Source organism: Rhinoraja longicauda, chromosome 4, assembly GCF_053455715.1.
Source record: "Rhinoraja longicauda isolate Sanriku21f chromosome 4, sRhiLon1.1, whole genome shotgun sequence".
NCBI lineage: Eukaryota > Metazoa > Chordata > Chondrichthyes > Rajiformes > Arhynchobatidae > Rhinoraja > Rhinoraja longicauda.
Window position 1 is genome coordinate 29,186,059 of NC_135956.1, and position 12,442 is coordinate 29,198,500.

The following is a 12,442-nucleotide window of genomic DNA, read 5'->3' on the forward strand; positions in this document are numbered from 1 at the left end:
AATTGAAAAGCATGTTTTAAGAAAAATATCAGCTAATTTGATACAACACAGGCTTCAGAAAAGGGACGTGGGAGAAAACCAAAATATATTGTATATTTTATATATAAAACAATGGAGATGGAAGATGGGGTGAGGGAGGAATGGGTAGAAGAGTAGATAGTGGAAGTGGAAGGGGATAAAGAGGTGAAGATGAAGGAAAGGCAGAAATGGAATTCAATATTTGAGAAAGAGATAGGTAGACGTGGATAAGAGGTGGAATCTGAGAAAGATATGCAGGCATGGAAAAGGAATAAGGTTAAGTGTTTGTTTCAAAATTGTACATTAGCAGATGTGTGTGATGGATTGCCTGCGTGAACCATTTTTTTATATTAGTGTTTGTATATTTGTTTTTCTGAACAGGGTACAAGCTGGTTCAGTAAAGGATATTTGATTTAAAATATGGATTTTCATTTGATGCTATCTGATGTTGTTGATATTATCCAAAACATTGATGGAATACCATTGTCTCGGCAATGTGATTGTTTTTTGAGCTGATCCTAATGCACTTTCATGTTGCAGTAACAATTTGAAGACCAGACATTTCTTCAGAACATTTTGTGAAAGCTGCCCTTGATTCTCAATGATTGATTCTGTTTAATTAAGGAAATATGATGTAATAACAGCCAAATCTTACTATTTATCTGACAAACAGAGCATAAGATTTTTAAAGGAATTCAACATTTTTCAGTGTCTTATCCATGTTATATATTCAATCCTATTTATTTTATCTATTTAAAATAACTTAGTTGCATTATAACTTTGCAGAAAGGTTCTAATGTAATGGAATTATTTTGAAATAGATAAAACAATTCTTAACACAACCATGTTATTTGTGTGTATCTTAAATATGTTTTTCAGCACATACTGTATATAGGGACATGTTCCTGTGCTGTACTTTTCTATTTTCTATATTGAAATTCTATTTGTATTTACATACGTATCATGTAAAGTGCTCAACCGCATTACAGTGGTTTATTGGATCTCGTTGATGTGGTAGAAGACATAAAATAATGATTGAAATTGAACATTGTTTGTTGACTTAATTTGTTAACCTTTGATATCAACAGAAAGCCTCACTCGTACAATCGCAAATTGTAAAGTTAGGGGAAACAACATTGCAACCTTACCTCTGATAGGCACAAAAAACTGGAGTAACTCAGTGGGTCAGACAGCATCTCTGGAGAAAAGGAATTGATGACATTTCAAGTCAAGGATCTGTAAAAGGATGTCGACCGTTTCTTTTTCTCCAGTGATGCTGTTGATCCACTGAGTTACTCCAGCTTTTTTGTCTATCTTTGGTTAAAACCAGCATCTGCAGTTCCTTCCTACACAACCTTACCTCTGAGTTTGCCAGCTCTAGAATCTAATTTTCATCCCATAAACTCTAGTACATGAAATAGAGTAATATTACATATCAGCTATTTGAATCATTGTTTGCATTACTTGGCTTACTGTGTAAGTCAAGGTACTTCAAATCCATGGGACATCCCATCTTGGCACAAGATGGATCTGCCCAAATCTTCACCACTGCATCTGCAGGTGCAGACTTGTAAGAGATGCTGAGCTCCAAACTGGCCTATCTTCAGTGTGCACCTTCCCCGGCATAAATGCTGGAGGAATTCCCAAAATGGTGCTTTTCCTCTGGACACAGTGGAATCCAATGCTGGTATGCAGCTGGTTGACCACTGGCAAGGATCTTAAAGCAAGTTTGCATTCATGTTAGCATTTTGTTATTTTCGCCATAAATCCAAGGGGATTTATAAATTATAGGAGAATACCTGAAATGTCATGGAATTTCTTTGTTTCATTTGTTATGTAATGGATGTTTTTGTCCTTAAGTTAATAAAAAAATGGACATGTTTTTGTATTGCACTAATTACTGCCTCAAAAGACTTCAAATGCTTCAAAACTAATGATTTGCTACATGAACATTGCTACAGTGTGCACAATCCTGGCAACTAATGTGCAAGCAGTGAAATGCAGAAAAAAGCAGAGATCAATAAATGGGGTATAAGAAAATAACTGCAGATGCTGGTACAAATCGATTTATTCACAAAATGCTGGAGTAACTCAGCAGGTCAGGCAGCATCTCGGGAGAGAAGGAATGGGTGACGTTTCGGTATGTTGGTTGAGAAATAAATGTCTGGGTTGTGTGAACTTTCTTGCTCCTCCTCAAATGTTGAACTGGAAATCTCATATATTTATTATAACTGGGCAGGTTAGGCCTTGGTTCAGAGATTTACCACCTTTGAATGCACAGTATATCCTCTCTGCTGCACAGTGTAGGCATTATAACCTTTGGAGGGTATATGTACGCAGTCATACTCCCTGACATTGAAGATCTGAGCTAAACTGACAACTCATTTTACTCACTCGAGCATTTATAGTGAAGCATTTAAAAAATCTGTTGATGGGATGTATGCCGTTATTGGCTATTTGTGGTAGGAATGGATTCTTGTTCAGACTACATAAAATTGGATGGTGGATTTCCTTCAGGAAATTCTTTCAGGACTATTATGAAAAAACATGGTCTTTACCGTTAGCAGATTGTTAAAAATGAATTCAAAATTTGAGGTTGCCATTGTGGGATTTTGAACTAACATTCTCTGGATTTACTCGATCAGTATTATAATCAGAACACTAACATAGTTTAAATAGTTTGATTCTATTAACTGAATTTGAACTTAAGCGTATCCTAATTTAAGTAAAGCTGTCACATCACAATTAACGATGTTCCAAAATGTAATGTGGATAAACATAGCTGTGATCACATGATGCAACTTCCAAACAAAATGCAAATAAACTGAATGCTCAATTAAACATATTTTGGTTATGAGTGTAATAAAGTTGTAATATTTACAAGGATAACTAATCTTCTTGTAATGATGCTGCAGGGTGTTTGATTTCTAGCTAAGAAGTCGAGGTGTAGGAAAGAACTGCAGATACTGGTTTAAATCGAAGGTAGACATAAAATGCCGGAGTAACTCCGTGGGACAGGCAGCATCTCCGGAGAGAAGGAATGGATGACGTTTCGGGCCGAGACCCTTCTTTAGACAGATGCTTCGGACGACTATCTTCCTCCTGCTCGGAGTCTCCCCCGGGACCGGGTGCAGGCAAGGGGGGAGAGGAAAGGGGAGAGGGAGCCACTCACCCCAGCCCCAGGCGGCCATCGCGAAGGCCAGCAGCAGGAGAGCGGCCATCCTGCCAGCGGTCATTTCTTTCGCCTTCTCTCTAATGCTGCACTGCACCACGGGGGGAAGGTCAGGCGCGAGGCTTGCCGGGGTGGACGGCAGTCCTCCCGCTGGTCAATCGGGGGGGGGGGGGGGGGGCTGAGCGCATTTGTTAAAGTCAGTCATCCCCCCCCCTCATTGGCCATGACTCCCTGCCCCCCCACCTCATTGGCCGGTATTCGTGTGGGGTCCCATTGTGGCGTCACACGCTGAAGATGGCAAGAAATCGGTTTGAAAGATAATTTTTAAACTTTTAAATGTATCTAACTTAAAAAATTTAAGACCAATTTGATTAAAACTTGGATGAAAGGGTCCCCAGGACAAAGGTGAGTAAGGTGGTCCTAACATTTTAGAGCTGTCATGTGAAGGGGCACACAAACAAGCCACAAACATCCTAATATATATATATATATTATATATATATCTATCTATCTATCTATCTATCTATCTATCTATCTATCTTCTATCTATCTATCTATCCTTTCCTACCCAAACCACCCCATCCCCGGGCACTTTCCCCTGCAACCATCCTTTACCTCCCCCCTCAACTTCATCCAAGGACCCAAACAGTCTTTCCAGGTGAGACAGAGGTTCACCTGCACCTCCTCCAACCTCATCTATTGCATCCGCTGCTCTAGATCTCAACTTCTTTACATCGGCGAAACCCAACGCAGGCTCGGCGATCGTTTCGCTCAACACCTTCGCTCAGTCCGCCTTAACCAACCTGATCTTCCGGTGGCTGAGCACTTCAACTGCCATTCCCACTCCCAGTCTGACCTTTCTGTCATGGTGCTCCTCCAGTGCTTGCTGCCCAGCGGTATGAACATTGACTTCTCCAACTTTAGATAGTTCCTCTGTCCCTCTCTTCCCCTCCCCCTTCCCAGTTCTCCCTCTATCTTCCTGTCTCCACCTATATCCTTCCTTTGTCCCGCCCCCCTGACATCAGACTGAAGAAGGGTCTCGACCCGAAACGTCTCCCATTCCTTCTCTTCTGAGATGCTGCCTGACCTGCTGAGTTACTCCAGCATTTTGTGAACATATACATACATACGTCGGCCATCATAACAAACAGAGAGTTTCAGTAATATATAGATGAGACAGGTTGGAGTGTGATAACAGAAAGGCAAACCTTCAGCACATTCCAGTGTTACCAGCTACAATTTAGGATGTCATTTTTGGAGTGATGGTCACCCAAAATGTTTTTCCAAATATGGATGGTTTAAGGATAAGATCCAAAGCATAGGGTAGACATGACTTCTACATAACACAGTTTCAGCAGACATTCCATTATCCCAGGAAAATAATCTGTGATTGCCCCTAAACTCAGAAACCTCTTGAATTATTTAGGCAATAAGCAGGTAAAAAAATATGGACTACATACTAATCAATATGACTTAAGTCTGATTCTTACTTGTTTTTGTTCTTCACCTAAACCATCCCACATTGAGGCAACAATCTTTGAAACTTCACCAAAAGTGGCATTTGGATTTTGACCTTTGATGGCTGCTTGAGTATCTCGAAAAAATAGAGCATAAGCCGACACAGGTTTTTGGGGTTCATTTGGATCCTTCTTTTTCTTCTTTTTTGGAGTTTTCGGTTTCTTTCCCACATCGACGGCTGCCCGCTTTTCACCACCATTCATCTGTGTTATGAAAGAATCAGAGGTTTCAATTAATCAATAAGCACATTTGCATTTAAATAGATACAATCTTTTTTTTAATACAGTGAGAAGTACTTCAACCATTATGGAAATACCCAGTGACTTAATAATGATTTTATAGTATTTCTTGGTGATTTTACAATATTTTTTTCTATTTTACTTAAAGCTGTTTATGATATTCTGTTAAGTCACTTTTAAATGGTGTGCATTTTAATAGATAAATCAAGTTGGAGACTGTTATTAGAAAGCCAGTTCAGCATTCTAAATCCAAGACTACGTTTGAAATATTTTCAAGCTATTAATGTGTTAATCTATTAATTTTCTACGGAAATATGTTGCTTTTAGATTTTTTTCACTATTCTGCCAACCACTCAAGGAAAATGTAAAAGTAAATACATAAATACCTACAGGTATGTAGGTTAATTGGCTGGGTAAATGTAAAAATTGTCCCTAGTGGGTGTAGGATAGTGTTAATGTACGGGGATCGCTGGGCGGCACGGACTTGGAGGGCCGAATAGGCCTGTTTCCGGCTGTATAGATATGATATGATATGATAAATGAAAGATAATAAAATGTCATTACTGTGGTAATTTTATCATACACTTAATAAATTTCAGTCCAATGGTTTTAAGCAGGTTAACATGTCCATGATAATAACAGGTCAGAAGAAGAGAGCATAGTAAGCATTCATACGATAAGTTTGATAATTGTAGTTTCTAGATATGAGTCAGATTTGAGGTGATGTTTTTCATCTTGACTGAACGCACATAAAAACAGAATAAACCTAATGTGACCTACCTAAGCATTTTCAGTTCAAAAGACTATCACACTGGCCTATTATATTGCAATAACATTAGGTTATAATTTCCATCATTGCAAGGTGTTAAATGTTGGTCTGCAGCTGAGTTACTATTCCTTGAGAAAACATGATGTTTAACTGTATTGTGCACAATATTTCACTTCCCTACAAAATGAAACAACTGAATTATAATGTGAACCCTTTGGCGACATCTATATTTAAACAATGTAAACAATGGGATAAATGTAAAACAATTTGATACTGGCAAAACTTTAATAGTGTTTGCTACTACAGAAGTGCTTTGCCTTTTCATACAAACTATACTAAGTATTCTCAAAGCAATTGGTACGATCACTTCCCAATATTGTTGTGTTATTTTAATCTTTGGGATCATGGATCTTAAGTCAGTAAAGCTAGAATATGTGGTAACCATAGGAAACATAACCGCATGTTTTTTGTTCTTTATTACCCGATTTTCCATTATAACATTTCATTGAGTTAAAAAAGTATGCTGTGGTCATGCAAGTATACTAATGCACATGTTGCACCTATACAACAATTCTAAACACATCTTATCAGTGAAACTCTCTTTGTCCTATCTATTCCTTCCCCACCCTTTCTGTGACTTAAAACTAACTTGATTTTCCCAGTTCTCTTTCTCAGTACTGATGATGAGCATTTGGATTGAACTATTGACTGTTTTTATTTATCCACACATGCTGCCAGATCTGCTGCCTGTTGCCAGTATTTTCTGTTTTAGTGTGAAAACTACACGGTTGTAACACATAAATACAGCAGCGTTCGTCATGGACATATATCAGCTACTAAAACAAAAATAATGTAAGGAGGCAAGATGTCTCTCCTGTTTCAGAATATTCATAAGATCATGTGATAGGAGCAAAATTAGGCCATTTGGCCTTTTAAATCTACTCTGCCATTCAATCGTAGCTGATCTATCTCCCCCTCCTAACCCCATTCTCCTGCCTTCTCCCCATAACCTCTGACACCTGTGCTAATGAAGAATCTATCTATCTCGGCCTTAAATATATCCACTGACGGCCTCCACAGCCTTCTGTGGTAGAGAATTCGACAGATTCACCACTCTCTGACTAAAGAAATTCCTCCTCAGCTCCTTCCTAAAAGAACATCCTTTAATTCTGAAGCAATGACCTCTAGTAGACTCTCCCACTAGTAGAAACATCCTCTCCACATCCACTCTCCCTAAGCCTTTCACTATTCTGTTCGTTTCAATGAGGTCCGTCCTCATTCTTATAAACTATTGGAAAATTTTAATTAAACATGTATTGAAGGATTTCCTTAGAGTTTTCAGGATTGTCAAAACATTTTTCAAAAGATTTGGTAAACACATATTAAATATAAAATCCACCAATTTTAAGAGCCACCCCATTGTACAGACAGTAAAAATACATTTTCAGTCTGTGAAACTATGCAAGGTGTTACACAATGTATTGCTTCATTGTATTGTTATTCTACTCCTGTCCCTGTGTCAACCCTGGAATGAAAATCTTCACGTATTTTCTAATTCTGTTGCAGTAAAATTGGTTGATGTTCTGCAGAAAACCTGTCTATGCATGTAACAGTGAAGTTACAGATGGAGAGAAACCATTAAGAAATTCACTCACTTTGAATCTGAGTTGGATATTGTACAACTTTGGTACCTTGACCTGACAGCCACAATTCACATCCAATTCTTCACAGTGAGGTCCAGAACACAAGTAATGTTATTCCATGAGGAATTACACAAATGACATAGTCTTTACCAGATATTGACATACATGCACTTTAATCAGTTGTTGGAATTAGAAATCTCAGCTATTTTTTGGTATCTCGCTAATTTAGTAATATCTGTGTAGTAATATCTGTCGTGATTTAGTTCATTGATAGTTAAACTGCTACCCTACAGTCGACGTTTGAACATGTTATGCTAAACTTGAGTTATAAGCAGAGACTGGATAGGCCTTGATTGATTAAGGAGGGCGAAGGGTATAAAATCATGAGGAGCATGGATAAGATAGATATTCACCGCTTTTTCCCCATAGTAGGAGAGTCTGAAACTAGGCGACATGGTTTTATGGTGAGAGGGGAAAGTTTCAAAGGGGACCTGAGAGGCATGTTTTCCACGCATAAGGTGGTAAGTGTATGGATCGAGCTGCCAGTGCAAGTGGTAGAGATGGGTACAATTACAACGTGTAAAAGGCATTTGAACAGGTACATGTATAGGGACTGTATTTAATACTTGGTTAGATATCACAGTTCATATAGTTACAAATGTGGTAAAAACAAGTCATAACTGGAGAGTTGGGTAAAGTAGCATGATGTGGAACTGGGTTGAAATACAGGTAGGTTAGTTGTGGGAAACAAAAACATGCATGGATTTCGATGAGAGCATAAAACAGACAATTTTTATTTTCTAGGTGTTGTGCTCATAATGCAGCTTATTTCCGTCCCAATATTGTTCAATTTGATTTTGCTCACCCCAGATGAAACTAAAATTTGAAATGGACGTTCAAAACGAGAAAGATTCAATTTCCAAAACCAGTACCTTGACGATTGCAACTGTTAAGAGCAAATGTTTTTCCTAACCCTGAAATTCTGGAGGGATTCTGCCAATGCTCCACAAAAGTTAAAGAAAAGAACCAACAAAAGTTCAATAAAAGAGTGGCACCTTTCAGGTGTTCAGATCATTTCTCTGTAAATTTCTCATCAGAGTTAAAGTGGGAAACTGGAAAAAAAATCTCAATAATTCCCTTTCCATCATCAGAATGAATCACTGAGCCATCTAAACAGTAGTCAAAAATAAATATCTTGTGTAAGGAATGAATGAACAGGCACTATATAAGATTTCTTGGTCTTTAGAGTGTTTCTGCCTGTTGCTAAGTCCATGAATCCCTTGTCTTTTCACATAGATGGAGATTTCTTAAATTTGAGTAGATTGGTTTGAGTTGGTCATTGCTTCACATAATTACATTGGTTTACTCATTTGATGGTCATAAAAATGGCCTATTTTACCCCTCTTATGTTAATTTTATGACATTGCTAGATGGATGGTAAATCTCAAAATCAAATCCAGGATTCCCAAGACTATTTTAACTTATTAAATATAATCTTAATGTCATCAAGGTTTAACTTTCAAATAGCTTTCAGGAAATATTTTCACTGTTTATTTCTTTGGAAGATGGTCCATTTTTGGAAATTAATGTTTTTTTCCACTTCACACACTTCTGTGGTTTTCAATTTCCCATACGGCTTTAGTGTGCAGGAAATTAAATGTGTTACATGAATCTATAAAACAATAGTTCTCTTCTTCACATTTCACTGATTTAACAAAAGGCATTTTTTTCATGAAAGCCTACTAATGTTGAAAAAATGTAAAAAATAATTAAAGATAATTCAACATCAGTGTTATCATTACCACAAGCATGTGATTACAAAGTATGGAATACATTTTATTTTATATTAATTTTATGAACAGTAGCTAACAATGAAATGTTTATTTTGCATATTTGCTCATATGTTTCCTTAAAGGTATTTTACTTCCAGCAGTTCTTCATAATTTAATTGTTTACAAAAAATGTATATTAATCTGGGGAGAAGGGATTGTCCATTTTTTTCTGATTTTAGGGGGTTATGTTTAAACAGTGAATGGCAATGACATAATTTAACTGGATTGGAATGAACCTTGAGAAAGCTTAATTAGGTAAAGATGGTTTTACAAATTATGGATGGATTTTGGGCTAATGGCAGTTCTCATCAGATGGCAGTTCGGATTCCAAATACAGTCTAGCTCAGTAACTCCTCCAACTCAGTGTTTTGGAAGCTTTACATAACAAAGCTTTACACACCTTGGATGTCTCATCGGTTTCATCTTCATGAACTGAGCTGGATGGTGATGGAGTAGCGGACTTGCTTCCTGGTGGGGATGGTGAGCTGTGTTGGATAGCATTTCCTCCCATATTAAGACCAAGTTGTGCACTGAGTTGTGACTGGTTTATAGTGGTCAGCTGACCACGCTGCAATATTCCTGGGTGCCTGATGTCTGCAGATCGGATAGCAGATCTCATAATTGACATCTGCGGGTGAGCACTGTAATGAGTAGTTTCTGTGTTTCCCAGATCATGCATCTGGAAAAGAAAATGATGATGGTGGGGAAATAATAAATAAATGGCACTGAACAAAAAACACACATTTTGAATACTGAGATGGATGGCTTTGGTTACAATTAAATCAATCGCATGTTTTACTGCCATGTATCCCACATAAATTACAAGAATGCAGTTTATTAAAAATTAATATAAAATCATACATTGAAAATAAACCAGCACAGCAACTGTCTAATTTGCGGTCAAAGGAAGTATTAGTGATTTACTTTGGGGAATTGCATTTCAATTCTAATTGATATACAACTTTTCTGAAAATTGTGCAATACTTTAAACAAAGAGCCATTTCACATACAATCTTAAAACACTACAGCTTGTTGCCTGAGGTGATATTTTGCAGTACATATATTTTAAATGCCAGCGCTTATATTTAAAAAACGGAGACTTTTTGTGTTGTCGTCCTTTGTTTGCAAGATCCAGTGAGATAACCATAGCTAATTTTGTTCATGTATTTTAAAAATGCTTTAGTGAAACATTGTTTATGTTCATTTCACATGTATAAACATTTCAGAAACCAAGGTGTCTAAGTAGGTCATATGTATGAAGTAGAATATTCTCATATTTATTGTGACCAAATTAATGTACTGTTAAAAACTAACTGCACATACAGTAGCTCTATTAAAATTCCAGTCATCCAAATTGAATCAGGTAAAATAACTTAGAGGTCATGTGTAAGCTATTTCAGCAATGATCTTATCATTTATACATACTCATGCTGTTGAGCTTAATAATGACTCCAAGCCAACACTATGATAATTAATCCAAATCTCTTGTGTCCTCAAGCTCAAATCTCAGTCTCATATCATAAAATTTACTGCTTTTAAAGGAATGTTCAGTAGCTAAAGTTATTTATTGCTGTGTAAAAAGGCGGTTGACTTAAATTGGTATTGGCCCACAAACCTATGGCTCAAATAACAAATGGATATGGTGCAGTGCTGAGGATAGACACAAAATGCTGGAGTAACTCAGTTGGACAGGCAACATCACTGGATAGAAGGAATGGGTGAAGTTTCGGGTCAAGACCTTTCTTTTTGAACATCCATAGTAAAGATGAGGGAAAATGAAAAGAGTCTGAAGAAGGGTCTTGACCCAAAACATCACCCATTCCTTCTATCCAGACATGCTGCCTGTCCTGCTGAAGTACTCCAGCATTTTCTGTCTATCTTTGGTGTAAACCAGCATCTGCAGTTCCTTCCTACACATTTTGTGCAGCGCTGAGGACTTTATTTGGAAACTCATGACATCCCAGGGACCCTTACAGCCATTAAATATTTGGGATGTATTCATTGCCTTTTTTGTAGGCAAACAAAAACATAGCCCTAAAAGGTCCTTGTTTCAATTCTCATTTATGCTGATTGAGGTGAGCTTGGGGGAATAGGAACAAAGCTACAACTGACCTTGATAAATACATTTCAAGAGGGGAGGAGGAGAGAGGGGGAGGGAGTTATCTAGTGATTATGCTGATACTCGCAAGCATGTGCAAGTGAGACCATTCAATATGGATACCAAAGTACTTTGCTATGAAGCAACAGTAGTTAAACTTTTTGAATGGTCAGTATTCTTCTCTTAAAATGAAAAATATGGTCATTGATCTTTGAATATCTGTTGTAAATCAAACCATAGATACCTCCCACTGAGTGGCTAATAAATAGCCCAACTATTTTACTTTTATGAGACTTGCCTTACATAGTCATGTGGTTGGGATTTGGAACTTGAGCTGATTATCAGAGGCCTAGAAATAACCTCACAATTTCTTTATATGTTATGTAAATAATGTAAAGAAAACTTATATAAATTAATTTCTCGTTCAAACCTGCAGTTCTTTAATGTCTCACCTGACAAGGTGAGGCTTGATATGAATATTGCACAGTCGGACTATGACTAGGTCAATTGTAATGACAATTTAAGGAACTTTTGTGCAACTTTTGCCTCAAGACAAATTTCAAATTAAGATAGGTGCTTCCAAAATGAATACCAAGATAAAAGAAAGGCATTAAACAAGTACAGATATATACTTCCATGTGAGAGGTTAATTAAGATTCTGGGATCAACCTTTCTCACGACCTCTACAGGCATCTACTACAAAAGTAAATCTCAAATGTTTCACAGAGGTTCAAAGTAGTAATTAGGAGAGATAATCAAATGCTCGTTTAATATCACTTTTAGGACCTTTTTAGGGGAGATGGAAATGTAGGATTGCTGGGCTTTAGGATAATCCCTCTCACACATGAATGTAAATTAGATCAGTAGACCCTGAGCATAAACACAAAATTCTGCCCAAACGAAAATAAATTAAATTATTTTGGGAAATCACTGGTAAAATCAACAACCAAAAATAAGCTTCTGAAGTCAAGCTGTTCCAGTAATTCAGTGACATTTACCCCAAAATGTGAAAAAATGCATACATGTTGTGTACAAAACTGGCAAAAATGGATGATTAGTACATAGGAATTGTTCATTGCCATATCATGGGGTTGTCATCATTGCCATTGATCACGGGGTTTACAAAATTGGTCAAACTAAGGCTTGAACAAGG

General features: G+C 37.2%; 1 protein-coding gene across 8 annotated transcripts in view; it reads right to left on the reverse strand.

Moving 5' to 3' along the window:
* tox (thymocyte selection-associated high mobility group box) overlaps window positions 1-12,442 on the reverse strand; it is a 182,322-nt gene that overhangs the window by 22,858 nt on the left and 147,022 nt on the right. For 7 of the 8 annotated variants that reach the window (XM_078397435.1, XM_078397429.1, XM_078397427.1 and 4 more), the window contains 2 exons: window positions 9,592-9,870; window positions 4,681-4,911 (listed from right to left, as the gene is read on the reverse strand). In XM_078397435.1, coding sequence (XP_078253561.1) covers window positions 4,681-4,911; window positions 9,592-9,870 — 510 coding nt within the window. The remainder of the gene's footprint in view (window positions 1-4,680; window positions 4,912-9,591; window positions 9,871-12,442) is intronic. The other variant, XM_078397434.1, reaches the window with a different exon arrangement.